Consider the following 27,468-nt stretch of genomic DNA (forward strand, 5'->3'; position numbering starts at 1 on the left):
GAATTGAACCCTGGCCTTCATACACGCTAGGCAAGCACTCTACCACTAGGCCAAACTCCAGCCCTTCCATATAATTTTTTGAGAAAGAACAGAATCCAAAAAATTGAATCCAGTATAGAATATAGAATATATATATATATATATATACTATAGAATATAGTCATCTATGAAAGTTACAAGTTCAGTCTGTGGTGATTTAGAGAAAAGTGACATAGAATACATTGAGTGCTTTGTTCTTAACATTTGTGGCTTAACTTATAGCTAAAATCACCCAGCTTTATATCTCCCATTTGAATTTGAGACTAGATATGTTCAAATGATCATGTAATATCACCTGGATATCTAATGGGAGACCTACCTTAACATATCCATGGCAATATTGGGGCTTGAACTCAGGGCCTTGAGCTCTTTGCTTGTTTTAGGGAAGGGGGGAGTACAGTCCTGGGACTTGAACTCAGGACCGGGGCATTGTTCCTGAGCATTTTTGTTCAAGGCTAGTGCTCTACCACTTGAGATAAAACCTCATTTGTGGTTAACTGGAGATAAATGTCTCACCGACTGTCCTTTCTAAACTGAATTTGAACCACATTCCTCAGATTTCAGCCTCCAGCCCAGTCTCTAAGGATCATAATGGAATTCATTTTTTTTTTTTCTTTTTTGGCTGTAAGACTTGAATGCTAGGCCTGGGTCTTGTCTTGTGCTCTTCAACTCAGGGCTACCATCCTATCCCTTGAGCCATAGTGCCAGTTCCAGTTTTCTGGTAGTTAACTGGAGTGCCCAGACTGGCTTTGAACCATGATCCTCACATCCACCTCCAAGAAGCTAGGATTACAGGCTAGAATTCCATTGTGCCTGGCTGGAATTCTTTCTTTGTTTTTCTAGACCTGGAGCTTGAACTTGGGGCCTGTGCACTTTCCCTGAGCTTTTGCTGAAGGTTAGCACTCTACCTCTTGAGCCACTGCTAGTAAAGCAGTCTAGCATTAAGCCATCTTCCTGCACCATAATGGAATTCTTTTTTTCTTTTTTTTTTGCCAGTACCAGTGCTTGAACTCAGGGCCAGAGCACTGTCCTTGGGCTTTTTCAAGGCTAGAGCTCTACCATGTGAGCCACAGCACCACTTCTGGCTTTTTTTTTTTATGTGGGTGCTACTGAGGAATTGACCCCCAGTCTTCATGCATGCTAGGCAAGCACTCTACCAATTATGCCAAACTCCCAGCCCATAATGGAATTCCTGATTCATCCCTACCATGTCATTTAACATGGATATGTCCTCCCCTCTCTTCCCTGCATCAGGCTAAAATCCTCAGCCATATCTTTGATCCCTTTATTTTCTCTCCTGTTCTATCCATTAAGTAACTTCCAAAATTAATCTTGACTCTAGCTACTCTTGTTTTAAGTTTTTAAAGGCCTTTATTATGCAAAATATTTGGAAATTACTCTCTATCATTGCTAACCTACTTGAAAGACATCTTTCTTCCAAATGAGTCACTTCCAATTTAATTTTCTCTGCTGTGATCCTTCTTTCTACAGTAGCCAAAGTGATTCTTGAAAAAACTTAGACCATTCTTATTTCTCTGTCTAAAACTCAGTTTTTTTCCAGTTGCATTTAGAATCTTACCCAGAATGTAAGCTCCCAGGCCAGGTTTCTACCTTCATAAACATCTCTGTGCTTAGATGAGACTCAGTGAGAGCATAATGCTGACAACCTCCATGTCATATTCTAATTTTTTGGATTTCATCCTTTTTACACCATTCTCTCTACCCCCAATTCTTTTATTCACAAAAACCTAGATTGAGTCTATTTGTCTATGTTCTTGTCTGTTTCTGCCATTCAGAAGGGAATCTTCAAGAAAAAGGGGAAATAATTAACTATTAATAAATGCTTTTAAAAGAATGAACAAACAATAACTTATTTTCTTTTTATAAGATTTATCTATTGCATTTTCAGTGTTTTATAGTGAAAGTTATGTTTTATAATTCTACAAATAGGCAACCTCAACTGTATTCAGAAAAAAAACAAAAATGAGGAAGATAATGCTCAAAAAGATATCTCTAAAAAAGTTCAAGCTAGCTCAGACTATGAAAAACAAGTCCTTGTACAGTCAGCTCCAGACCCATTGATGGAGAACAAAGAAGAAACTATGGAAGGTAAGAGGGAGACATACCCACACCCTAGACAGGTAGGTCTTGTTCCCATTTTTGGTGTCTTCATAATAACCATAATGATGTCACTACATTATGATCAATATGTGAATGATGCTGTAAGTATCTTCTATTTCCTTCTATAAAAATACTAAGGCAACTGGTTCATGCTTGTAATTCTTGCTACTCAGGAGGCTGAGATCTGAGGATCAAAGCTCAAAGCCAGCCCAGGCAGCAAAGTCAATTAGACTCTTATTTCTAACAAACTATTCAAAAGAATTGGAAGTGGCACTGTGGCTCAAGCGGTAGAGCACTTGCTTTGAGCAAAAGAAGTTTAGGGTCTGCACCCAGGCCCAGAGTTCAAGCCCCAGGAATGGCAAAAAAAAAAAAAAAAAAAAAAACCACAAAACTCTACTACCAACCACTTTCAACCACAACATATTTGTATGTCTGTTAGCATTCAGATACTATCAAGGGAATAAAGCCCATTATAGCTGCATGTGCCACCACCAAACATGACCTATTATACTTCAAGGGTATTGCTTAATTTCTGGAAGGTACTTTTCGCTACAGTGGTAAAACTGCCGAACTGGGGGGTGGGGGGGAAAGCAAGTCATTAATCCTTTACACATGATTTTTTTTTGTCTATCATGGGACTTGAACTCTGGGCCCAGGCACTGTCCCTGAGCTCTTCAGCTCAAGGCTACCATCCTACTCCTGGGCCTGGGCACAGTCCCTGAGCTCTTCAGGGATCCTACCCCTGAGCCAAGCCCCACTTCCCGTTTTCTAGAGGTTAATTGGAGATAAGAGTCTCAGGTCCTTTTGTGCCCAGGCTGGCTGGCTTTGAACCTGATCCTCAGATCTCAGCCTCCTGAGTAGCTAGGCATGAGCCACCATGCCTGGCTTGCAGAGTTATTCCTTTCCAAGAAAGTAAGAAATTTGATTATTCCTTCAATAATAGGTATTTGCTTTTATAATATAAAAATCTGTGCTCTCTTGTTGTGTTCCCAAGTTTTTGATATATGTACCTTTTCCCTTTAGTACTTAACCATAGTAAAAAGATAAATCTGGGGGCCGGGAGTTTGGCCTAGTTGTTAAAGTACTTGCCTAGCATGCACGAAGACCCGGGTTCGATTCCTCAGTACCACATATAGAAAAAAGCCGGAAGTGGTGCTGAGGCTCAAGTGGTAGAGCTATAGCCTTGAGAAAGTCCAAGGACAGTGCTCAGGCCCTGAGCTCAAGCCCAGGACTGGCAAAAAAAAAAAAAAAGATAAATCTGATGACATCTTAAAGTTAACTTAATCAAAATAAACTGTTTCTGGTAGAGGGAAGATGAATCTTTGCTCTTTTTTGTCTTCTAGAGCAGTTGAAGCATTCAGATACTCTGCCAGTGTACAGTACCTTAATGTTTTGTGCAAGTAAGAATACTGACCGGATTCACCTCTACACTGAGGTACGCATCATGTAGATTCTGTAGCTTGAAACATTAAAAAGGATTCCTTTTCTTATTTTTCAATGGAAGTATTAAACAGTGAGATAGACTTCTAATCTAGTTTTTTCCTTCTTAAAGCTGAATTATCCAGTTCCTGTGTTAAATCTAAAGATAATGAAAAGCAAAACATATTCATTAAGAGTACAGACTTCAGGGCAAGACTGCCTTCATTTAAACCTATTATCAAGTGTATAATCTTAGACACTGTAAGGTCTGCTGAAAGGAAACTCCACGCAGTTCAGGAGAAGAGGGTTTATTGTGTGAGGAAAGAGCAAACTCCTGCTGCCCAAGATGGAGTCAGTGGAGCAAGAGAGGAAGCGCAGGAAGTGAAAGATTATATAGGGGGAGGAGTATAGACACAGCGGAAGTGGATGTGATCTCAGAGGATGGGGAAATACCTCAGTGGAGACCTTCCACTGCCCCCAGGCATGCCAGTTGCCAGGGTTACAGATTCTGGGTGGGGATTTCCACTGTGAAGGGGGAGAGAGCCAAGGGAAGAAGTCATTTCTTCCATTCGGACCTAACAGATACATTACCTAACTTCTCTGTGCTTCCATTTCCTCAACTGCAAATATGTAAAATATGTAGGGATTTGTTAGAAAAATAAAGTAAGCTTATTCCAGTACAGTGCTCAGCAGAGTACCTAGCCCTCGTGAATTCTCACTGTGTTAGTTCTGACACTTGGTAGTTGAAAGCAGCAGGAGATAACACATTTTTAGTCACCTAACTCATCTCCATACTGAATAAAGGTAGGAAGCTTTTGTGATGTGATCACTCAGATTCCTATGATATTCTGATTTAGTGATGCTCAGTTTTTGTCTCGGCACCCCTCTGGGTCACTAAAATATTTCATGAATTTTAAGGAACCATTGTTTGTATAATCTTTATATCTACTCCATTCACTTTTGCCAGTCCTGGGGCTTGAACTCAGGGCCTGAAGACTGTCTTCACTTTCCTCAAGGCTAGTGCTCTACCACTTGAGCCACAGCATCACCTCCAGCTTTTTCTATGTATGTGGTACTGAGGAATTGAACCTGGGTCTTCATGCATGCTAGGCAAGCACTCTCCCACTAGGCCAAACTTCCTGTACATTATCCCATTTTTAATAATGGTATAAACTCATTATTTTTTTTTCTTTTTCTTTTTTCTTTTTTGCCAGTCCTGGGCTTGAGCTCAGGGCCTGAGCACTGTCCTTGGACTTTCTCAAGGCTAGAGCTCTACTACTTGAGCCTCAGCACCACTTCCGGCATTTTTCTATTTATGTGGTACTGAGGAATCGAACCCGGGTCTTCATGCATGCTAGGCAAGCACTTTAACCACTAGGCCAAACTCCCGGCCCCATAAACTCATTATATATTTAGTAAAAATCATATTTTCATGAAAAATAATTATGTTTTTCAAAGTATAATAATGAGAGGAATTAAGCTATTTATCTTTTTTTTTGGTAATACAACACAATGGGATTCTTTTATTTCCCTCAAGATAATACAATGGGATTCTTGTATCTCCTTCAATATTCATTTTGTTATAATGTGCCCTGTGGCTGCTGGAAAATTTTACCATGCATTCATGAGAGAATGATAATTTGAAAGGCAATAATGATGTCATATTATTATTGAAAGAATACTGGTATTTTCATGTACCCCCTGAAAGGTATCATGTAGAATTGTTACCTTCATTAAACTAGTAGATTCTTTTTTTTTTTTTCCCCAGTCCTAGGGCTTGAACTCAGAGCCTGGGCACTGTCCTTGAACTCTTTTTGCTCAAGGCTAGGGCTCTGCCACTTGAGCCACTACACCACTTCTGGCTTTTTCTGTATATGTGGTACTGAGAAGTCACGCCCAGGGCTTTGTGCCTGCTAGGTGAATAGTCTACCACTAGGCTATGCTCCCAGCCCTAAACTAGTAGATTCTATCCTTATTAAACTAGTATAAATATTTATACTAAAATTTGCAGGGATATTAATTTTGTTGGGTATAAAATTTCAAATTTCTGCATAAATATAAAATAATCATAACTTTTAATGCCATGGTTCATTATTGAAAGAAAAGCTGTGTGTGTGTGTGTGTGTGTGTGTGTGTGTGTGTGTGTGTGTGTGTGTGTGTGTGTGTGTGTGTGTGTACGTGCATGCATTATCAGTTCTCAGACTTGAACTCAAGGTCCACACACTATCCCTGAGCTTTTACTCAAAGCTAGGACTCTGTTGCTTGAGCCATAGCCCCACTTCTGAATTTTTAGTGATTAATTGGAAATGAGAGCATCACAGACACTCCTACCAAGGCAGACTTGAACCATGATCGTCAAATCTCAGCCTCCTGAGTAACTAGGATTACAGGCATGAGCCACTGGAGCAGGCTAGTAATCTTCAGTTAAAAGGAAATGTCTAGTACATGAATTTCTAAAACTCCTAAGCAGTATGCAGCATGGTTCCACAGCAAGATAGTGATTAAGAATGAAGCGATGCTCCTGTTGATATAGTGAGCTACCTGGGGAGTCTCTGGATGTACTGAAAGAGACTGGGGAGCACCAGGGACTCCTTCACTCTTCTTCAGGTAGGTTTCAATGTCTCTTTCCCAGAAGGCCTGGAATTCAAGACTGTTTCGCGAACCCTCACATGAGAAGAATAGAAAAGTGATCCAGAAGAGGCTGAAAAGTTGAAAACCTAAGTGGTAGACACCAATCAAAGCACACCAGGAATTCAGAATCCCTTAAAGTCTTTAAACATTTCATTCTATATAGGGACTATGTGGTCACCATTTTCCCCCTTGGAGTGGAAACAGAGAAAACTTACAAACTGTAGCAACTCATTTCTGGCTCTTCCATTTGGCCTGTGTAGCATAAGCTGCCTCTCATTCTTGATATATCTGTCAATAATCTCAAATGTAAACTTTACTGTGACTTTTCTTTTTATTTTATTTATTTATTTATTTTGTGGGACATGGGGCTTGAACTTGGCCTGGGCACTGTCCCTGAGCTCTTCAGCTCAAGGCCACCACCCTACCCTTGAGCCAAGCCCCATTTCCCGTTTTCTAGAGGTTAATTCAATTTAAGATTCTCAGGTCCTTTTGTGCCTGGGCTCGCTTTGAACCTTGATCCTTAGATCTCAGCTTCCTGACTTACTGTGATTTTCTAAAAACAAGATACTAGACAAATGAAATGTTAGCTGTCTTTTCAAAGCTACAGTAAAGTCAGATGAAACCTTTCCTTTGTACCTTAAAATAGGTCTGGGAGTTTGGCCTAGTGGTAGAGTGCTTGCCTAGCATGCATGAAGTCTAGGGTTCGATTCCTAGGGACCACATACATAGAAAAAAGCTGGAAGTAGTGCTGAGGCTCAAGTGGTAGAGCTCTATCGTTGAGAAAGTCCAAGGACAGTGCTCAGGCTCAGAGCTCAAACCCAGGACTAGCAAAAAAATAAATAAATAAATAATAACATCTACAAATCTACAAGTGGTAGTATGGCTCAAGTAGTAGAGCACCAAACTTGAACAGAAAGTGAGAATGTGCGACCATGAATTCAAACCCTAATACTAGCAAATGCATAAGAGAAAGAGAAAGAAGATGGGAAGAAGAGAAAGAGAGAGAGAGAGAGAGGATGGAGCAAAGGAGGGAAACAGAATCATATCATAATTAGAACTGTCTGTTTCAACTAAAATCTAAGGTTTAAAATTACATTTTATATTTACATCTCTAAGCTTTAAAACTACATACATTTACAATTATATACCACAGTTACAAGTCTAAGTTTTAAGTATTTTTGTGGAGGTTTTTTGTTTGATTGGTTGAGTTTTTGTTTTTTTGCTTTTTGCCAATCCTTGAACTCTGGGCTTGGGCACTGTCCCTAAGCTCCTTTTGCTCAGAGTTAGCACTTTACCACTTGAACCACATTTCCAGCTTTTTCTGAGTAGTTTATTGGAGATAAGAATCACATAGACTTTCTTTCCCGGGCTGGCATTGAACTCTGATCCTCAGATCTCAACCTCGTGTAGCTAGGATTACAGACATGAGTGGTTTTGTTGTTGTTTTGTTTTGTTTTGTTTTTCCCTCAGTGTTTTCCCCCTGAGAGTGGGTTCTGTATCATTTCTTTTTTTGGCTTAAATAGAATTAGAATATGAGTTGAAATATTGTTGATGTTGTTAGATTTTCTTATGAAACATTCTTCTTCCCCATTGTAAAAGAAATGACTTCTAGATCTATTTAATTGACTGCAACCCTATACATGGTTACATTTTATCCTCAAGATTTCAAGATGATGGATAGTGATTAATGAGACTTAAATGTAATTCTGCTTATTCCTCATGTGGTGAGAATTCAGTTCTTGTGTGCTGATGTGAATTTATGGTAGGAAAGCAAGAATGCTAAATAATTTCTCTAGAATTACCCTATGATCTCTTTACTTTCTTGTGCCTGTAACAATGACAGATATACTAACCCATTTGGGGAGGACTATTAAGACGATTTCCTGATGACCTTTGTTTAAATAGTTTACAAGGGGACTCACTTCAAAGTGTTGAGTGACAAATATACAGCATCTAGATCAGTGTTGCCATTCAACCTTCTTTGATATGACATATATTTTCAGAAATTATAAAGTTTACTTCTTGATCTGAGGATGATCATTCTGCTAACCTCAAAGACATTAAATTATTTGCAGCTTACAAATCTTAGTTTTTAATATGTTTTAGCATTATTTGTACAAGTGAGTTTCATTGTGATGTTTTCCAAATGCAAACAGTATATCCTTTCTTCTTTCACCGCCCCTTCTTAAAACAATTTAAACAGATTTCATATATGCATATAAGAATACAAACTGTAGGTCATTGTTTTGATACATATTTCCAAGATTGGGGACTAAAGGAATGTGAAAAATGTCTGCATCCTGGCTGACAACAAAAGACTTGGGGCTAAATGTAGACAATGCAAGTCTATATTGAGCAATAGAGAACCTACTTCCCCTTCTCACCTTTAGTCCTTTAGGGGAGATGTCTGTGTTGGTTAGACCCTTACTAACAATGTGCCATCCAGTGTATCTTTTAGGAGACCAGACATATTATGCCATAATTATTTTGTTTTAAAGTAGTTACTAGTGCTTGAAGACATAAAACAAGGATTGACAATGTCTTCCTAATTTAAAATCAGGATGGAAAACACATGAATTGTAATTTCATTCCTTTGGATATAAAATTAGACCTTTGGGACGACTTGCCAGCAAGTTTTCAACTGAAACACAATCGTTCGTTGGTAAGACTACTTTCAAGTAAAACAGTTGTATTTGGTTTAAGTAAAATCGGTAACATAATTTTAATGATCATTTTGAGTTTAATAAAATAGTGTTATGTGGCCTATTGCAGAATCAAGTCATTTTCTACATTATTTATCAATCTAAGCAGTGTCTATTTATTACCTTAGTGCTAAGAATAAATGTGAAGTCTGTCTTCTTGGCAAATGATCACACCTAGAGCTGCTGTTTCTGTGTATAGAATCATCCTCACATTTAATTTCTCATTCACTGAATTAGCAACTGTGAAATTTGTATCTGTCAGAATCACATTTTTATCCCTAAGGTTAAGTTCTAAGAGTGACAAATTCTGGGAGCAGGGATAATACCATGTTGGGTGACTATGGAGTCATTATCAGAATCACTAGTGTGCAGCTCCAGGCTAGATACCTGGCAGGGAGGATTAAATTCTGTTCTGTGGCTGACTTTCACTCATTGCTAAGAATGATCTTCATGTACAGGGATTGACCCAGCATACGGTGTGCATTTTTAAAAAGAAAAACAACAACAACAACAAAACAAACAGTGGCTTAAAACACACACACACAATCTTTTAGTAGAAATGGGGCGTTTCCTAGGAGATCTGCTGAATCTAGCTCAAAAAAAAAAAAAGATAGCAGCATCAACTAATAATGACTCTCAAATCCCAGTCCCCCAAAACAGCCAGTATCTATAACTGACTATGAAAATAACCCTAACAAAAATGATCCAAATTTATTGCTGGTTTTTTCTTCCTATGATAACAGACATTAAATTATTCTTGATGTTATTTTGTTGTTTGGTCATCCTTGCCAGACCTGCTGTTTCCCCCCTTCACCCCAGCCCACTCCACTCTGAGCTTGAGCTTAGGGTCTGGGCACTGTCCTGGAGCTTTCTCAAGGTCAGTGCTCTACCACTTGAGCCACAGCACCACTTCCAGCTATTTCTGTGTATGTGAAACTGGGGAATCGAACCCAGGGCTTCATACATGCTAAGCAAACCACTCTACCAATAGTCTATACTCCCAGCCTGCTGTTCTTGAGGAAAGTTTACCTTGTCTGCTGCTAGTCTATGTGTTTTCAATCCTCTTTTCATTTCATCTAGCATATTTATTAGTTTGCCCTTTTGTGTGTTTAGGGCATAAAGTCAATGTCCTGAAATATGCCTTTACAAGATCTTCAGATTGAAAGAATCTTTTTACAGTTAGCCACAGATAATTTACAGTAGAGATATGAAAATGTCATCAAATTGAAGAAAGCCTTAAATTGTGTGACTCAAAAACTTGTTTGGGGTGGGGGATTAAAAAGAAAACTGAAGTTTTCTCATTTTGTAAATAACTTCACTTTCATAGAAAGGTACATAATGAGCCGTTAACTCCTTTTATTATCTTTTTTCCTGTCAGATATTGAGGTTTGTTCGAGAGTGGAGTAGTCTGACTGCCATGAAGCAAAGGGTAATTAGGAAAAGTGGGCAGCTATTCCATAGCCCGATCCTTGTATTGGAAGAGATCACAAAGCAACAAACCAAACAACATAGTACCAGAAGGTATGAATTGTGAATTGTCTTTCTTTTTTATTTTGTATTGTATTACTTTTCTTGGTTATTCCTATAGAAAATATAATCTTATGGATCCAATAAGAAAATCATGACAAATTAAGAGAAAAATATTCATAAAATCACAGTTCTGTTATTTCAGAGCAACATAATTAGATATTAAGTAATTTCCATCAAATCTGCTGGAAAACATCAGGTTGTTGGGATCTTGATCACCACAAGTTGAGCTTATCAGGAGAAAAGCCAGAGTTATGGCTCTGTGCAAGCTAAGATACTTATTAAATACAGTTAGTTTGCTCTAAGAATCTCTGAACATGTCCTGACATGACCTCCCATGGCATGAATTTCAGGTGTCCTGCAGCCAGGGAACTGCATCATCCCCATTCAATAAAAGAAAAGTACCTATCATGTCCATGTTTGAAAAGTAGATAAAAGGAAACTTCAATTGTGACACATTTGTCACTATAACTGCTTACTGTGGGTAGATATTTTTATGATATCACAATTTGTCTCAACCAAGTACACTTTTTTTTTTGTCAGTCATGGGGCTTGAACTCTGGGTCTGGGTGCTGTCCCTTAACTCTTCAACTCAAGGCTACTGCCCTACCCCTGGAGCCACAGCCCCACTTCTAGTTTTCTAGTGGTTAATTGGAGATAAAAGTCTCACATACTTTAGTGCCAGGGCTAGCTTTGAACCATGAGCCTCAGATCTCCTCAGTAGCTAGGATTACAGGTGTGAGCCACTGTACCTGGCTCCAAGTACACTTTTTAAAAATTGCTTTATTGTTTTAATGGTGATATATAGAGGGATTACCTTTTCAGGTGAAAAGTACATTTCTTTCCTTGTGCTTATTATCATCAGTTTCCTCAATCTCTCTCATTCCCTCCCATCTCTGCACATGAGTTGCTTGGCTCACTTTCATTAATGTCCAGTGCAGCCCATGGGCCTCACTTCTGCACATTTCACCCATTTTCTACTGATTCTGTGCCCTCCCCCACTTCCTCAGATGTGCACGTGTATACGCCATATATGAGCTAAAGAATACAGAGTCATCTAAAAACGATATGACAGATTAAGAAAAGGACTCATCTCTAATTAGCCACCAGAAGACCAGAAGTAGAGGTGTGGCCCAAAGTAATAGAGCACTAGCCTTGAGCTGAAGAGCTCAGGGACTTCACCCAGGCCCAGAGTTCAAGTCTCAGAACCTTAAAAAATTAAATTAAATTGGGCCGGGAACGCAGCCTAGTGGTAGAGTGCTCGACTAGCATGCATAAAACCCTAGGTTCAATTCCTTGGTACCACATACTCAGAAAAGGCTGGAAGTGGCTCTGTGGCTCAAGTGGAAGAGCACTAGCCTTGAGCAAAGGTGTCCAAGGACAGTGCGCAGGCCCTGAGTTCAAGCTGCTGGACTAGTAAATTCATTCTTCATTCATTCAATTAAAGTGAATTATAGATCAGAGATAGATACATAGATAGGAATATAGACAGATAAGGAGAGAGGAAGGGAGGGAGAGAGGGAAGGAGATACAACAGGCAGATTTTGGAATTTTTTGGAAAGTAATGGTCTCTGACAAGATTGTCCTTCTGCGACTCCACGTTTACAAGTTGAGATCTTTGCATCCATCTTTCAGGTAGCTTACTCTTAAATCAGAATGAAAGCCCAAGCTGGGTATGCCAGTAATCCTAGTTATACTAAGAGGCTAGATCTGAGCATCACATTTCACAGCCTGTCCAGGCAGTCCATGAGACTCTTACCTTCTATTAATAACAGAAAAAGCTGGAAATGGAGCTGTAGCCCAAGTGATAAAGCACTAGTCTTGAACAAAAGGAACCTAGGGATAGTACCCATGCTAGAGTTTAAGCCCCAGGACTAGTTGTCCCTGAACCAAGAAAGAAAGAAAGAAAGAAAGAAAGAAAGAAAGAAAGAAAGAAAGAAAGAAAGAAAGAAAGAAAGAAAGAAAGAAAGAAAGAAAGAAAGAAAGAAAGAAAGGAAGAAAGAAAGGAAGAAAGAAAAAGAATGAGCTGAACACAGTGACTCAGGCCTGTAATCCTAGCTACTCAAGAGTCTGAGATCTGAGGATTAAGGTTCAAAGCCAGCCCAAGCACTAAATAAAGTCCATGAGACTCTTATCTTCAATTAAAATCAGGAAATCAGAAGTGGCACTGTGGCTCCAACGGTAGGGCCATAGCCTTGAGCTAAAGAACTCAGGGACAGCACCCTGCCCCCCCCCAAAAAAAAAAATGAAAGCCAAGATCTCAGGCCACAGTTTTTTCCTGAATGAGTTTCATTTCTGATTAGTAAAAGTAGGTTTGATTTAGCAGAAACCCTGTTACTCTGTTTATCCTCTAGCAATAACTCATCTCTAAAAGGTGACCCCCAAGCCCAGAATTGTATTCATTAGAATGGGCCACTCTACAACATACACTAATTGCAATTGCCCTCTAAAACTCTTACTCCTATGAAGGAATTAGTTAGTAACCAACTTTTTTCCCTCTCTATATGCCATAGTTAGGCTTTACCACATCTCTTTAGGACTTGAAAACTTGTCACCACTCTTTTTTGGAGTGGTTCCATGTGCGTGTGTGTGTGTGTGTGTGTGTGTGTGTGTGTGTGTGTGTGTGTGTGTGTGTGTGTTTCAAAAATGTATGTTTAAGCCTCATGTGAGAGCAAGAGGTTATTTTTAGTTCCTAAATCACTGACTTGATTTCTCAGCATCTAGTCACTGTATTAAGTTTCTAAGCATTCATTCACACACTGAAAAATACCAGAGGCAAGTCTTAATATTCAATTTCCCTCAAAGTCAGGAAGATTTTTAGTTTATTTAGAAACTTCAAGGACACTTTAGCAAGTGATTTTACCAAGGGAATAAAATGGCTGAAGAAATGTGAAGTTTAGGGGACGTTTAGGAACTCAGTTGAAGAACTCAAGAAAAGAAAATTCAAAAAGAACTGTGATTTAAAAAAAATGTTATTAAGTAGTAGTACAAAGAGATTACAATTTTATGTTCCAGGTTATGAGTACACTACCTTTTGATCAATAGAAGCACTATGATTCTCAAAAATGAATTTAGTTTGTTTTTGTTTTGTTCTTGTCACTTTAAGGAAGGCACACAAATCGAAATGCAAATATGAAAAGATACCTATCTGTACTTTTATAGGAAACATGAAATTCTAAAATAATCAAAATGTCTACCACATTAGCAGAGAACTTGTTTGTTTAGTTGGCAGGGTTTTGCCTAGCATTGTCTTGAACTCCTAAGTCCTCCTGCCTCTGCCTGCCAAGTGCTGAGATTCTAACTTGTAGCACTGTGCCAGGTCACTAAAGACTTTTTTAATGTCATGTGTTGTGGTAGTGCAAATACCACAACATTGCTGATAGAGACATGCACTGCTTTGACTCAGCAGAAATCAGTTGTTAAAATCCACCCACTCAACACTTTGTATATCAGAAATTGTTTTTTTTGTTGTTTTATGTTTTGTTTGTTTTGTGTTTTTTTTGGTATACTTAATGTGTAACTACTGACTGTAACATGGTTTGTGATAGCAAAGACTAGGAATGATATTCAGTCCCATTAATCAGAGACAAGTTAAATAGATTACAAGAGTTATACACATAATTAAATGACATTACCAATAAAAAGAACAGTAGCTTTGTGTATACTATTATAGGAAAGTCTCTGAAATCCAAGTTCATACAAAAACAGCAAGGTGATGATTGTGTCTATATGACATTACCATCAAATTTTCTAAAAATAAAAGTGTAAGAGTGAGGACTGATAGGTATAATTTTCTTTTGCATTCAGGGAATTGGATGAAAATGTTGTGAAATCAGATATGGTGGTTGTTACATAGCCTTGTAAAAGTACTGGGATGCACTGATTTTTAAGTTTCAAAGTGGCATATTTTATGGTAGTAAACTATATGTCAATAAAAAAAAGTACATAAAAGGTACATAAAAGATATGTAACTGTGTGCAGAAAAAAAATTTAATTTCCGTAAAAAAAGAAAAAAACTAGCAACAAGGTCTCCTCTGGGAAAGAACAAAACATGGATTAGAAAGGAAGGGAAGCTTAACTCTTCACTATCTAAACTGTTGTAGCCTTTTGAATCTAGAACCATGGGCAGGTATCACCTAATCAAAAATGAATAAAATAGTTTATCAAAAGAAGGAAAACCTGCCAGGCATGGTAGCTCACACCTGTAATCATAGCTACACAGGAGGCTGAAATCTGAGGTTCAAAGCCAGCCCGGGCACTAAAGTACATGAGACTCTTATCTCCAATTAATCACTAGAAAATGGGAAGTGAAGCTGTGGCTCAAAGGGTAGGGCGGTAGCCTTGAGCTGAAGAGCTCAGGAACAGCGCCCTGGCCCAGCGTTCAAACACCACAACTGACACCCCCCGCCCCCCCCAAAAAAGGCAAACTGGTTGCTAAATATACCTTAGTAGCATAAAAGCAAATGTTACTTAAAATTGTGCAGTTCTGGTTTGTGAGTGCATTCCAGTCCTGGAGCTTGGACTCAGATCCTGGATCTATCCTCCTTGTACTTTTGTGTTCAAGGCTACTGGTCTACCACTGAGCCACAGCTCCACTTCCAGCATTTTGATGGTTGATTGGAGATAAGCATCTCACAGACTTTCCTGACCAAGCTGGTCTTAAGTAGCAATCCTTAGATCTCAGCCTCCAGAATAGCTAGGATTACAGGTGTGAGCCATTCTTGGGGCCTGAACTCAGGGCTTGGGTACTATCCCTGAGCCTCTTTTGTGCCTGAGGCTAGCACTGTACCACTTGAGCCACAGCGACACTTCTAGCTCTTATGGACTTTCCTGCAATCCTCAGATCTCAGCCTCCTTAATAGCAAGGATTCATGAGAACCACTGATGCCTAAGCTTAATTTTTTTAATAGAGAAAGCATGTTCAATTATTGACAGTCATCAAATAGAATGCATTCTATTTTTATTGAGCTCTTACTCTGTTGTCAAGCTATCAAATAAAAATACTCAAAATATGAAAAAATTCAAGTTTAAACTAATTTTTTAATCCAACAAAAGGTGTAAACTATCAGAGAAAGTGGGCCATCCTAATTAGAAGGAATTAATTGGGTAATTGCACTTTACCTACTTAAATTCCCCTGTCACATTTAATTAGAATTACTTTCCTCTTTACTTGCAGTCCCTAAACCATTGTGTGGTATTGATAGTGTTGTATAAAAAGGTTCTGAATCCCATATCAAGAGTAGCTTTGTTTCAGTGGAAGATTTCATAAACCTTGTATGGGCTGATACTAATGAGAACAGCTTTCAGGTTATAGGAGATGTGATTGAACCTGGTTAACTAAAATGAGAATCACTTTATACAAAACACTGCTACAGTATTGCAGCTGAGTAAGATAATTTGAAGGGGCCTTGGAGAGAAGGTCAAGTGGGAGCTAAGATACTGGGAAAGTCTCTACACAGCTTAACAGGTAGTTTCTATAAGGCTGTTTACTTGTGTTCAGTTTTTCTTTATTCCCACATCCACTTTTTTTTCCTTTTGAAAATTGGTCCAATGTATTGAATTTCTTAGAAAAATAAATCTTGAGGGAACAAATTAGAACAAAGATCAATCTTCCTTAGTAAAACAAGTTTGGGATGAGAAAGAAGTCACCAGCAGAAGAGGAGAGGGCTAATGAAGAGCATGAACATAGTCAAGGTATTTGTTAGTATGAAAATGGAACTGTTGAGACTGCTTTTAGAAGCTAGGATTGTAATAAAGAAGAGTGATTGAGAGAATGAGTTTGATTGAGATACATTGTAATATGTATGAACCACCTCCTTGAACAACTAATATATATTAATTTTAACAATAAGGAAAAAGAGATGTGTTTCCTACATAATGAATACCCATGCAATGGACAAACAGTTCTTAATATTAGTATTAACACAATAATAGAATTATATCTTGCTTTTACACATAGTACTCTTGAACTATAAACAATGTAAACTATCATATGAGGGGAAAATGTACTGAATATATGTAAATTCTTCTAGATATATAACCAAAGAAGATGTTGCCGTTGCCTCAGTGAACAAGGTAAAGAATGATGGTGGCTACATTCGTCTGATCACGAAGGAGTCCAGGTCCCAGGATCCTTCCACTAAGTAAGGACACAGTAGTACTGAAAATAAGCTTTTTAAAGTATACGTTCGTTTTTATAATAGTACTTCACCTTCGTGTGTCATGTTAGAGGTTACAAAGAGCTTTCATGACTTCATAGCTCTTTAGTCCTTCTAGCAATTTTGTGAACATGTGATCTTATCATTCCTGGAAATAAGAAATGATGGAAGCTATTAAAATTTAAGCTATTTCCCAACCATGAACTGTTCTAACCAGAGAAAGATTTTCCTTTAACTTTAACCAACCAGAGAAAATAAGCAAATCAAGCCAGGCATGGTGGCTTACGCCTGTAATCCTAGCTTTTCAGGAGGCTGAGACATAAGAATCGAGATTCAAAGCCAGCCTGGGCACTAAAGTCCATGAAACTTGTATCTCCAATTAACCACCAGAAAACTGGAAGTGGCACTGGGGTAGGGCAGTAGCCTTGAGCTGAAGAGCTCAGAAACAGCACCCAGACCCAGAGTTCAAGTCCCATGACCAACAAAAAAAAAAAAAAAAAAAGAAAGAAAAGAAAAGTAACTGTTATTTCTAGAATTTTTTTTTTTCCAATTTGGGGCTTGAGCTCAAGGCCTGAGTGCTGAGCTATTCTGCTCAGGGTAGCACTCAACCAGTTTGAGCCACAGCTCCACTTCAGGCTTTTTAGTGGTTAGAGATAAAAGTTTCATGGAAACTTTTCTGCCAGGGCTGGCTTTGAACTGTGATCCACAGATCCCACCCTCTTATGTAGCTAGGTTTATAGGCATGAGCCACCAGCACCCGGCTGTTGTAGGACTTTTTAATCAGTTAAGTAATACACCTTTTTCTGATTCTAAAAAATTGAGTACAGGTAATTATGTTTCATTTCTAATTTTAATTTTACCAGTTCTGAATTTGCCTGTAGGACACATAATATTTAGCAGGGTTTCTCTTGTCATTCCTATCAGCATTGTCAGCTACTTTACTGTCACCTTATGTTTATGAAGACTTCCCATATGTATCTTGTAAGCCAGAAGATGCTGAAAGAGTTTGTACTCACCTCTCTGAGCCACTATGATTAGAAAAAAAGCAGCTGATAAACTTTAGTTGGGATTTGACATTAGCCACTTCCTGCATAAAGAAATATTTTATAAAGAAACATCTTATGTTCCCACTTTTCCAGATGTTTGAAAGTCTAATTGCTTAATATAGAAACATAAAATCACAAGAGAGGCAGCATATATCACAATAATTTTTGTAACATGATTCTTTTCTTTACTTGTCAAGGAATACAAAATGCCAGCCTCAGCCATCTCATGTTCATACTGAATCACAAAATCTGTGGACCCTGTGTATACTGTTTATCCATATAGAAACTTTAGAGACCGTTCAATAGGAAGCATTGATTATAGTCATCACTTTCTCATTACCTATTTCACATTTCATTTTATTATAGAGAGCTTCTGAAAGATGGAAATTCTTACACATCTCAAGATGGTCTCATTGTGAATCCTACATCTAAAGGGTATTTGCAAGCTGTAGATAATGAAGGAAATCCACTCTGCCTTCGCTGTCAGCATCCCACTCAGCAAGAGTGCAAGGCAAATGCTTGGGATTCACGGTTTTGTTCTCTGAAATGTCAGGAGGAATTTTGGATTCGATCAAATAATGGTTACCTTCGAGCCCGGGTATTTGAAACTGAACACGGTGTATGTCAGTTATGTCATATGAATGCCCAGGAACTCTTTTTATGTGTTAGAGATGCCTCTAAAAGTCAGCGGAAGAATCTCCTGGATGCTGCTTGGACTTCAAAGCTCCCATTAGAACAGGTAAATTATATCTTGTAACAGAAAGAAAACAATATTGTACTGAGTAATGAATATTGACTCCCTAATATTTTTAGCTTTATTTTACTTGGCTTTTTCACTCATAGCTGGCTCCCTTGCATTTGAACCACAGCACTACTTCTGGCTCTCTGCTATTTTGTTGTAGGTTTAGGCTGGTTCCAAACCTCAAGCCTCAGATTTCATCCTACTGAGTTGCTCGGATGTTAGGCAAGAGAAAAAGAAAGCAGGTGCCTTTTTAACATTTTTTAGTGTGGGAATTTTTGAATATATATGTACAAATTAGAGATAATAATGAACCCATATGCCTAACATCCAGCTTTAGTTTTAACCACGATTTGCCATTTGTTTCTGTGTTACCCTTGCCTCACTTTTCTTTCCCTCTTAAACTATTTTAAAGCAAATTCTAAACAACAGTCCATTATTTTCATTAGGTATTCCAAAGGTAGACTTACTTTTTTTTCTTCCTACCTCCTTTCTTTTCTCCCTCTCTCAATCTCTTCCTTCATCCTCTCCCCTTTCTTTTAAGTATATCATAATTTGAATTACAATTTCTTAAATATAATAAGTTCATACTTAATTTCCAAGATTGTCTCAGAAATGTTTTTCAGAAGTTAACTTTGTCCTGAGTCTGGCACATACACAAGTTAATTTTGTTTGATTTAGAATAAGAATATGATGTAGTTATTATTTTTGGTATTATGCCTTTTAAATTTTATCTAATCTCTAATAGTATCCAACCCCTTTTTAAAAACATTAATAGTTGATGAAATTGGATTCTTTGCCTACAGATTTATAGTCTATAATTGCATATAGTCTCAATTTATCTCCATGTATTTTTTTTGTATATTTTGGCATGTTCTTCTATCTCCTCTAATTTCTTGAATATCTATAATAACATGTGGACGCTTGATTAGATTTTGATTTCTTTATTTTGGGGAAAGATCTTAACAAGTGATGCTTTGCCTCTAGAGACACAAAGTCTGGTAGTTCCTCTTTTCATGATGCTAATAGTGACTGGGAAGGGTCAATAAATAATTCATTAAATATAGTTCATTATGATGAGAAACCTGTGTGTCTGTAGGTGCATACTTGTGCAGGCAGATCAACATGTATATTCATTCTATTGTAAGATATAAGTTTAAGGATTTGTAACAAAATATTACTTACAGCTCATAGGCACCAATATTCACTAGGAGTTCCAAAATTCAGCTGGAATTCTGATCTTGTTATCTGAACAATTGTTAAGTTTTAAACTAAAGCAGAATATGTAATTTTATAGTGGCTTTAAGTGAATTTGATTTTAACTGGATAAAAAAAGATATTCCTCTGCCATGCAAATTACTAGCAAATTTAAGACCTATTACTTTCAAAATGCTACTAGAATGTTAGATGAATTCTTGCCAGCTAAACAAATTGCATATTTTTATTTACCTATCATTGTGGAATTATAGATTAATAAATGCTGTATAGAAAGAAATTTATCTGCCTTTGAGAACTATAAAAATGTGCTATTTCTGCAATGATGAGAGCTGTATTGTACTCTTCTGAAGGCTTTCCACCACACTCCAGACACTGACCACTGCTTCAGCAGACAGGCTTCCTGGAGATACACAATGCAATGAATGAAGGTCAGCTTGAAATCAGTCATTAGGAATGTAGAAGTCACACGGTAAATATCCCAAACCAGAGTGCCATAAGAATAAGGAGCCTAGACTGAAGAAAAACCATTTGTGAGATATTGTTGAGATGTGGCCCAGATCTGGCCCAAGTTGATTTGCTATAATGCAGCTTCAGGATCACTCATTCTGTCAGGATGAAAGTTGTTCAGACAGAAAGAATTGGTTACAAAAGGCAGACCAAAGTAGATTTCTTTTTTCTAAGAATGTTCCATTTCGACTATTATTTCTAGTTTCTTCTAATAATGCCAACCTCAAAATCAAATCAATGTGTGTCTCCTAACAGCTGTTACGAAGTTTAGTACAGAAGGGGATAAAAAGCAGGCTGTGACAAAGGTCAGCTAGGCAAAATTTACTGCTTCACCTTATTGCCTCTTGAGGTCCTTCACAGGTCAACAGTATTGATCAGGTCACTATGCCTAGGAGAGGCTGGCAAGATTTAAGTGCCTTAGAAATGACTTTGGGGGGCCAGGAGTTTGGTCTAGTGGTAGAGAGCTTGCCTAGCATGCACGAAGACCCCCTGGTTCGATTCCTCGGTACCACATACTTAGAAAAAGCCGGAAGTGGTGCTGAGGCTCAAGTTGTAGAGCTCTAGCCTTGAGAAAAATCCAAGGACAGTGCTCAGGCCCAGGTCTGGCAAAAAAAAAAAAAAATGACTTTGGGGCCCCATGGCTAGTATACATGAAGGTGATTATAATTTCTACCTACCCAAGACCAAGAAAATAAAAATAAGTGGCACAGTCATCTTTGTAATATAACTGCACTGCCGTTATACACATTGGTTTTACTGCCATTGGCCAAAAGGCCAATTTATTTATTTGTTTGTTTGTTTGTTTTGCCAGTCCTGGGCTTGAGCTCAGGGCCTGAGCACTGTCCTTGGACTTTCTCAAGGCTAGAGCTCTACCACTTGAGCCTCAGCACCACTTCCAGCTTTTTTCGATGTATGTGGTACTGAGGAATCGAACCCGGGTCTTCGTGCATGCTAGGCAAGCACTCTACCACTAGGCCAAATCCCCGGCCCCAAAAGGCCAATTTTTAATGTAGGTCATCATTGACTACAAAGTATGCATATATGGGCTTTTCCTATAAAATGGCTATTTTAAGTGGATGTCTGTGTTCATTTCAAGTATACACTTTACAAAAGGTTCATGAACTTAGAAAGTTCTCAGGCAAATAATGTAAAATTTCTGGATATTATTTTTTACTATTACATTGCCACTGATACAGTGCTAAATATGTTTAAGTCTGCAGTTGGTTTGTGTTCTTTGTTTTATTTTGTGATGATCCTAAGGCTTAAACTTGGGGCCTAGCTGCTGTCTCTGAACTTTTTTTTTTCTTCCTCAAGGCTAGTGCTCTACCACTTCAGGCACAGCTTCACTTCTGGCTTTTTGGTAATTAATTGGAGATCAGAGTCTCACTGATTTTCCTGCCTGGGCTAGCTTCAAGCTGCAGTAGTCAGATCTTAGCCTCCTGAATAGCTAGGATTATAGACAAGAAACACCTGTGCCTGGCTATGAGACACCGACATTCCACTTGAGTTTTAGGGGTCCACTTGTGCCTATTCTTTTCTCACTTTTGGATTAGTGAACTAACTCAAAGGTTAAGAAATAACCAATTTTCCCAAGTTGTGAGGAGTCTTGATAATTTGCTTATAAATTTCTAAAAATGAAAGAGGTAAGGAGAAAAGAATCATTTCAGGTACACATTTTATTGCTTTTAAATTGCAAACCTAGAGAGTTGTTTTTTGTTTTTGTTTTCACAAAGCTATAAAAAGCTATCCTAATGTATTTTTTCCATGATTTTGCTGTAAAAACCCGATTTCATAGTGCAGAACTAACAGTTTCTCTGGCATCTGTTGAGAATTGCTGATCTTGTGTTTTTACTGCAGCTGAATGAAATGATAAGAAACCCAGTAGAAGGACATTTCTGGCAGGTGGATCATGTGAAACCAGTGTATGAGGGAGGCGGGCAGTGTTCCCTGGACAACCTACAGACACTCTGCACAGTCTGTCATAAGGAGGTCAGTGATGCTCACAGATATTGTGGACTCCATTCTGAGCATATCCATGGAAAACTGAATTGGGGTGTGTGAAATTATGTGGAAGGGCTTAGACCTCTGGTCTTACCTCTCAAGGCTCAAGTAGTAGAGTACCTCCCTAGCAAATGCAAGCTTCTGAGTTCAAACTCAGTACCACAAAATAAATTAATTCATTAACTCAGTTGAAAATTTAAAAGCATGTATTCTGTTTTACTTTTTTATTCATTTTTATTGTCCGGGTAATATATAGAGGGGTTACAGTTACATTCATCAGCCATTGGGTGCATTACTTCTCGAACATTGATAGCCCTTCTCATGTTTTTGTCTCCATTTCCCTATCCCCACCCCTTCCCAATCATCTTGTTTCCCCCCCCTTCCCTATCATCTTATTTTCCCCCCTTCCCTTTCCTATTTCAAATAAACAAAGATACATACAATATACCAGGTAACAAAGTCGGATACAGTAACCACATGAGATTAACCATAGGTGGAAAAAAGAGAAAAGAAATAACATAGTACATTAAGAACAACAATCACAAAGATAAACCTCTTGCTTCCATATTCTAGAGTTCATTTTGTCTAATCTCATCCAATATGACCATATGTACCTTGGTTTTCAGCTATTGTGATCCTCTGCTGGGAGAGTCCTAGATGTATACTAATTATTACAAATGAGGGAAACCGTGGAGCCTATGTTCTTTTGGGTCTGGGTTACTTCACTTAATATGATTTTTTTCCTAAGCCTTTCCATTTTCTTATGAATGGGGCGATGTCATTCTTTCTGATGGCAGCATAGAATTCCACTGTGTATACATACCACATCTTCTTGATCCATTCATCTACTTAGTGGCATCTGGGTTGGTTCCATATCTTAGCTATGGTAAATAATACTGCAAAGAACATCTTTGTGCTAGTAAGTTTAATATGCCCTTGTTTCTGGACATATGGATAAATGCCCAGGAGTGGGATTGCTGAGTCATAGGGGGGCTCTATGTTTAGTCTTTTGAGGAATGGACATAATGCTTTCCACAGTGGTTGAACAAGTTTACACTCCCACCAACAGAGTAGTAGTGTAGTAGCTACACCTTCTGGCCACATCCCTGCCAGCATCTGTTGTTATTAGATTTCTTGATAATGGCTATTCTAACAGGCATTGTTTGAAAGAAAAAAAAGGTCTAATCAGTTATGTTTCGAGTTTTGAAAACTTCACAGCCTTTGCTAATGTTTGTAATGTATGACACCTTTGAGCCTTTAAATTTTAGCCACAGTATCTTCACAAGCATAGTTTTATTTTTTGCCAGTCCTGGGGCTTGAACCAGGGCCTGAGCACTGTCCTTGGGCTTTTTCCTCAAGGCTAGCACTCTGCCACTTGAGCCACAGCAACATTTTTCTATGCATGTGGTACCAAGGAATCGGACCCAAGTCTTCGTACATGCTAGACAAGCACTCTACCACTAGGCCAAACTCCCAGCCCCTTAATTTTTTTTATTAAAAAATTATTAACATTGATTTTCACATCATATTTCATATGATGTATTTAACAAACAAGTATTCAAGAAGGGAATCTATATACAATCACTGCCAGCCCCATAATTTTTATGTATATAAGATAATATACTTTTATTTTGGTTTTATTTTTATTTTTTGTCTTCACACTTTGTACCTGGCCATTTCCCATGAACATGAACTTCACTTTGGGAAAAAGCTATCAGATTTCTCAACTAGTATGATAAAATCCAAGACCTATATGAGAATTAAGAAACAGCTGAAGAAAATTTAGTCCTTTCTGTATTTTTTCAGATTACCATGAAAAATTTTATTTGTGAGATTAGAAGAAAAACCTAGATCCAGCCTATGTCACTTCTATGTTGTCTTATCTGTTCAACTGGGAATAGATTCTGGGTTCAGAGATCAGGAAGATGAAGGCAGATTCTGGGAAATCCCACGATATCACTTGTACACCTTCCTAAACAAGGTGCTTTACTGCTAATTTTACAATGTGCATTTTAGCCAGTGTTTCTAATATTTACAATGTGCATTTGTTAACTTCCAGAGAACTTCCAGACAAGCCAAAGAAAGAAGCCAAATGAAGAAACAATCTCTAGCATTAAAGCATGGATCAGACATCACACGATTTTTGATAAAGAAGTAGAATAGAAGATACATAAACAAATGGCATGGTTTGCACATGGAAGAACTAAACACAATATTAAACACAGTAATATTTGAAGAGTGAAATTTTTAGAACATAAATCAAGAATTCAAATTCAGACTTTGTGCTAAGTATTTTTTACTGTGAAATAATTTCTGAAAGTATTTCTATGATCTAATTGATTTCAAGCAGAATCTCAATTATGTTTCAGAAATATTTTTTTCAACCTTTTATATTGCCTCGTATGCCTTAATTACTATATTATACATACATATTACTTGAAGAATATACTGCAAATTACCTGAAAAATGCTTCTAGATTAGTATTGGTTCAGAACTGTTGTTGGTATAAATGGAACATTGAGAAACAATAAGAAAAATTGCAGTGGTGAATCATCATTATTTAGGAATTCTGGGCCAAGCATGACTAGTCTGCTCAGTATACAAGGGAGATTTGTTCATTGACTGCCCCTAAAATAGGCTTGGGTTACTTATTTGGAATATAAACTTTTTTGCTTTGTTTCTCTGCCAGTAATCTATTGAAGCTAAATTGTTCCTGTGGTATTCATGGATAATTCGGGTGTTCTGGATAATTATTAAAGCTTTTAAGTAACTGAAAACATCAAATATAAATGCCACATGAGAGTCATTTTTGAGAGTTTTTCTTTTGTCTTTTCAATATGTAAAACTAGGGTAGACATGCTTTGTCAGCTGGTTGTCATATTTTGTTTTAAAAATCTTATTTTAGAATTAATTTCTCATAACTCTTAAAAAGAATGATGGTGGCAAAATATTGTGTAGAAAAGCAGAATCAGATGGAATATAAATTAAAAAAACAATGGTAATATTAAAATGTAATTGCATTTTAGAGTGTTAATAAAACAAACTGAGTAACTATGTTCCCCAAAATACATTCTTATAAATACCATTTGGATGTAAACTTCATTAGTGTGAGCATTTCCTTATTTTAATTAGTACTTGGCATTTTACCACTTTTTAGAAAGAGTATTCAATCATGAATACTCCTTCCAGAGTTGTTATTAAGTTTGTAAGCATTTCTTGTATGAGATCAAATAATGCTATTTCTTTCATAAATGAGGTTGGGATTTCTTTGGCCTCTTTTCTGCTTTGCTGCCAAAGCTCTTTGCAGGTTTATGCCTCATTTCCAGGGTAACCAAGGATTTGTCAAGGCTGAAAGCCTAGAAGCCCAAAGCCTGGTACACTGCCTTTCTTCCAGCATGTGGTGTTTGCAAGGCAGAGTATAGTCTAAGTAGGTCAAATGTGATTTGCACTTGTTCTTTAGATCATACTAAGGTAGTAATTATAGGGATAAAGTATTCAATTGTAAAAATCTGTATCATAGCATGTGGAAAGATGATTCATGAAAATAGTTTCCCTCTATTCTAGGTTTCAAAATTCTTTTCTTTTCTTTTTCTTTTTCTTTTTCTTTTTGCCAGTCCTAGTGTCTGAACTCATGGTCTGAAGTGGGCTTTCCTCAAGGCCAGTGCTCTACCACTTACGCCACAGCACCACTCCCAGCTTTTCTATGTATATGGTACCAAGGAATTGAACCCAGGTCTTCATGCAGGCTAGGCAAACACTCTACCACTAGGCCAAACTCCTGGCCCTCAGTTGTTTGTTTGTTTTATAATTTGTATTATCTCTGAGTACAAAGGAAATGCAATTTAACAAAGCAGTTTAAGAATACAATATATTTCAAGCAATGTCACCCCTTTCAACATTCTCATCCATCCTTCCCATACCCAGCTCTTCTATCAATCTTTTTTTTTTTTTTTTTTTTTTTTTTTTTTTTTTTTTTTGCCAGTCCTGGACTTGAGCTCAGAGCTTGAGCACTGTCCTTGGACTTTCTCAAGGCTAGCACTCTACCACTTGAGCCTCAGCACCACTTCCGGCTTTTTGCTATGTATGTGAGGTACCAAGGAATCGAACCCGGGTCTTCGTGCGTGCTAGGCAAGCACTCTACCACTAGGCCAAACTCCCAGCCCCTTCTACCACTCTTTATTACCTGTTAAAAATGTTGTCATGATCTGGGTTCCAGTGATTCAGACCTGTAATCCAGCAACTCAGGAGGCTAGATTTGAGGATTGTGCTTTGGAGCTCCCCAAGTGTCATGAGACCTTTACCTCAGGACAGTGGGAAGTGGGTGTATTTCAAATGGTAGAGCATTAGCCTTGAGCAAAAAAGCTAAGGGACAGCACCAAGGTCTTGATTTCAAGCCCCATCCCCCTCTCCCTTTCCCTCCCTCCCCCTCTCCCTCTCTCTCCCCCTCTCCCTCTCCCTCCCTCCCCCTCTCCCTCTCCCTCTCCCTCCCTCTCCCTCCCTCCCTCTCTCCTTCTCCCTCCCTCCCTCTCTCCTTCTCCCTTCCCCCCTCTTCTTCTTCCTCCCTCCCTCCCTCTCTCTCTCCTTCTCCCTCCCTCCCCCTCTTCCTCTCCCTCCCTCCCTCCTGCCCTTCCTCCACACACACACACACACACACAAACACACACACACAGCTTTATGAAACAACAAGCATTACCACATTTGGCATTTCCCAGCTTATCTCCTTCCCTTCCCTTCAAGCTCACATAGAGCTGCTCTGCTTTCCTTTGATTTGATCTGCTTTATATGTAGGTGGGGCACAATGGGATGAAGGGCTGCAGGACTGGCAATGAAAGCAGAGATGTTGGTCTAATGGCCAAGACCTCAAGGGAATCTTAAGGAGGCTGTCCTTTGATCCTTAGCCTAAAAGAGAAGCTGCTTCTATGGATTACAAATGGGAAGATTCAACAGGTGCACAGAAAGTGTCAGGGTAAACAGCTCCTCTGTGCACAGAAAAAAACAGAGTGCACCAACTGAAGAAGATAGCTGCCAATGCAGAGGAAATGGGCAAAATGAAAGAATGAAAGACACGGTGTCACCAGTGAAGGCTGGGCCAACCTCCCAAAAAATCAGAGAAATGCTAAGTTCTGGAACCAGGGTAAAGACTGAATCATAGTAGCTGGGAATTGAACCAGTTTTTAACACAGATCTGCCTAAAACTTCTGCCTATGCTGAGAAATCTGGCTGGATCTTTGTCTGGCTCAGGGCACAACCGATTTGAGCACCCCTTGGGCTGGGGCGCTGGGTTGGAGACTTGTTGAGCCAGGTAGGTTCAGATACCCAGTGTCAGACAAGTCTACTTTCCTGTTCCCATCACTTAGTAA

The 27,468-nt window shown here is 38.4% G+C and overlaps 1 protein-coding gene across 2 annotated transcripts in view; it reads left to right on the forward strand.

The window, feature by feature from the left end:
- The window catches only part of Zranb3 (zinc finger RANBP2-type containing 3), a 140,816-nt gene extending 115,652 nt beyond the window's left edge, over positions 1-25,164 (forward strand). For both annotated transcript variants that reach the window (XM_090342891.1, XM_090342892.1), the window contains exons 14-21: positions 1,990-2,148; positions 3,504-3,595; positions 8,771-8,872; positions 10,291-10,433; positions 16,472-16,582; positions 18,010-18,382; positions 21,965-22,096; positions 24,168-25,164. In XM_090342891.1, the coding sequence (XP_090199017.1) occupies positions 1,990-2,148; positions 3,504-3,595; positions 8,771-8,872; positions 10,291-10,433; positions 16,472-16,582; positions 18,010-18,382; positions 21,965-22,096; positions 24,168-24,266 (1,211 nt within the window). In that variant the 3' untranslated portion in view covers positions 24,267-25,164. The remainder of the gene's footprint in view (positions 1-1,989; positions 2,149-3,503; positions 3,596-8,770; positions 8,873-10,290; positions 10,434-16,471; positions 16,583-18,009; positions 18,383-21,964; positions 22,097-24,167) is intronic.
- The last annotated feature ends 2,304 nt before the right edge of the window (positions 25,165-27,468 follow it).

The sequence above is a fragment of the Megascapheus bottae genome, chromosome 12 (genome assembly GCF_031878675.1).
Source record: "Megascapheus bottae isolate mThoBot1 chromosome 12, mThoBot2.hap1, whole genome shotgun sequence".
Lineage (NCBI taxonomy): Eukaryota > Metazoa > Chordata > Mammalia > Rodentia > Geomyidae > Megascapheus > Megascapheus bottae.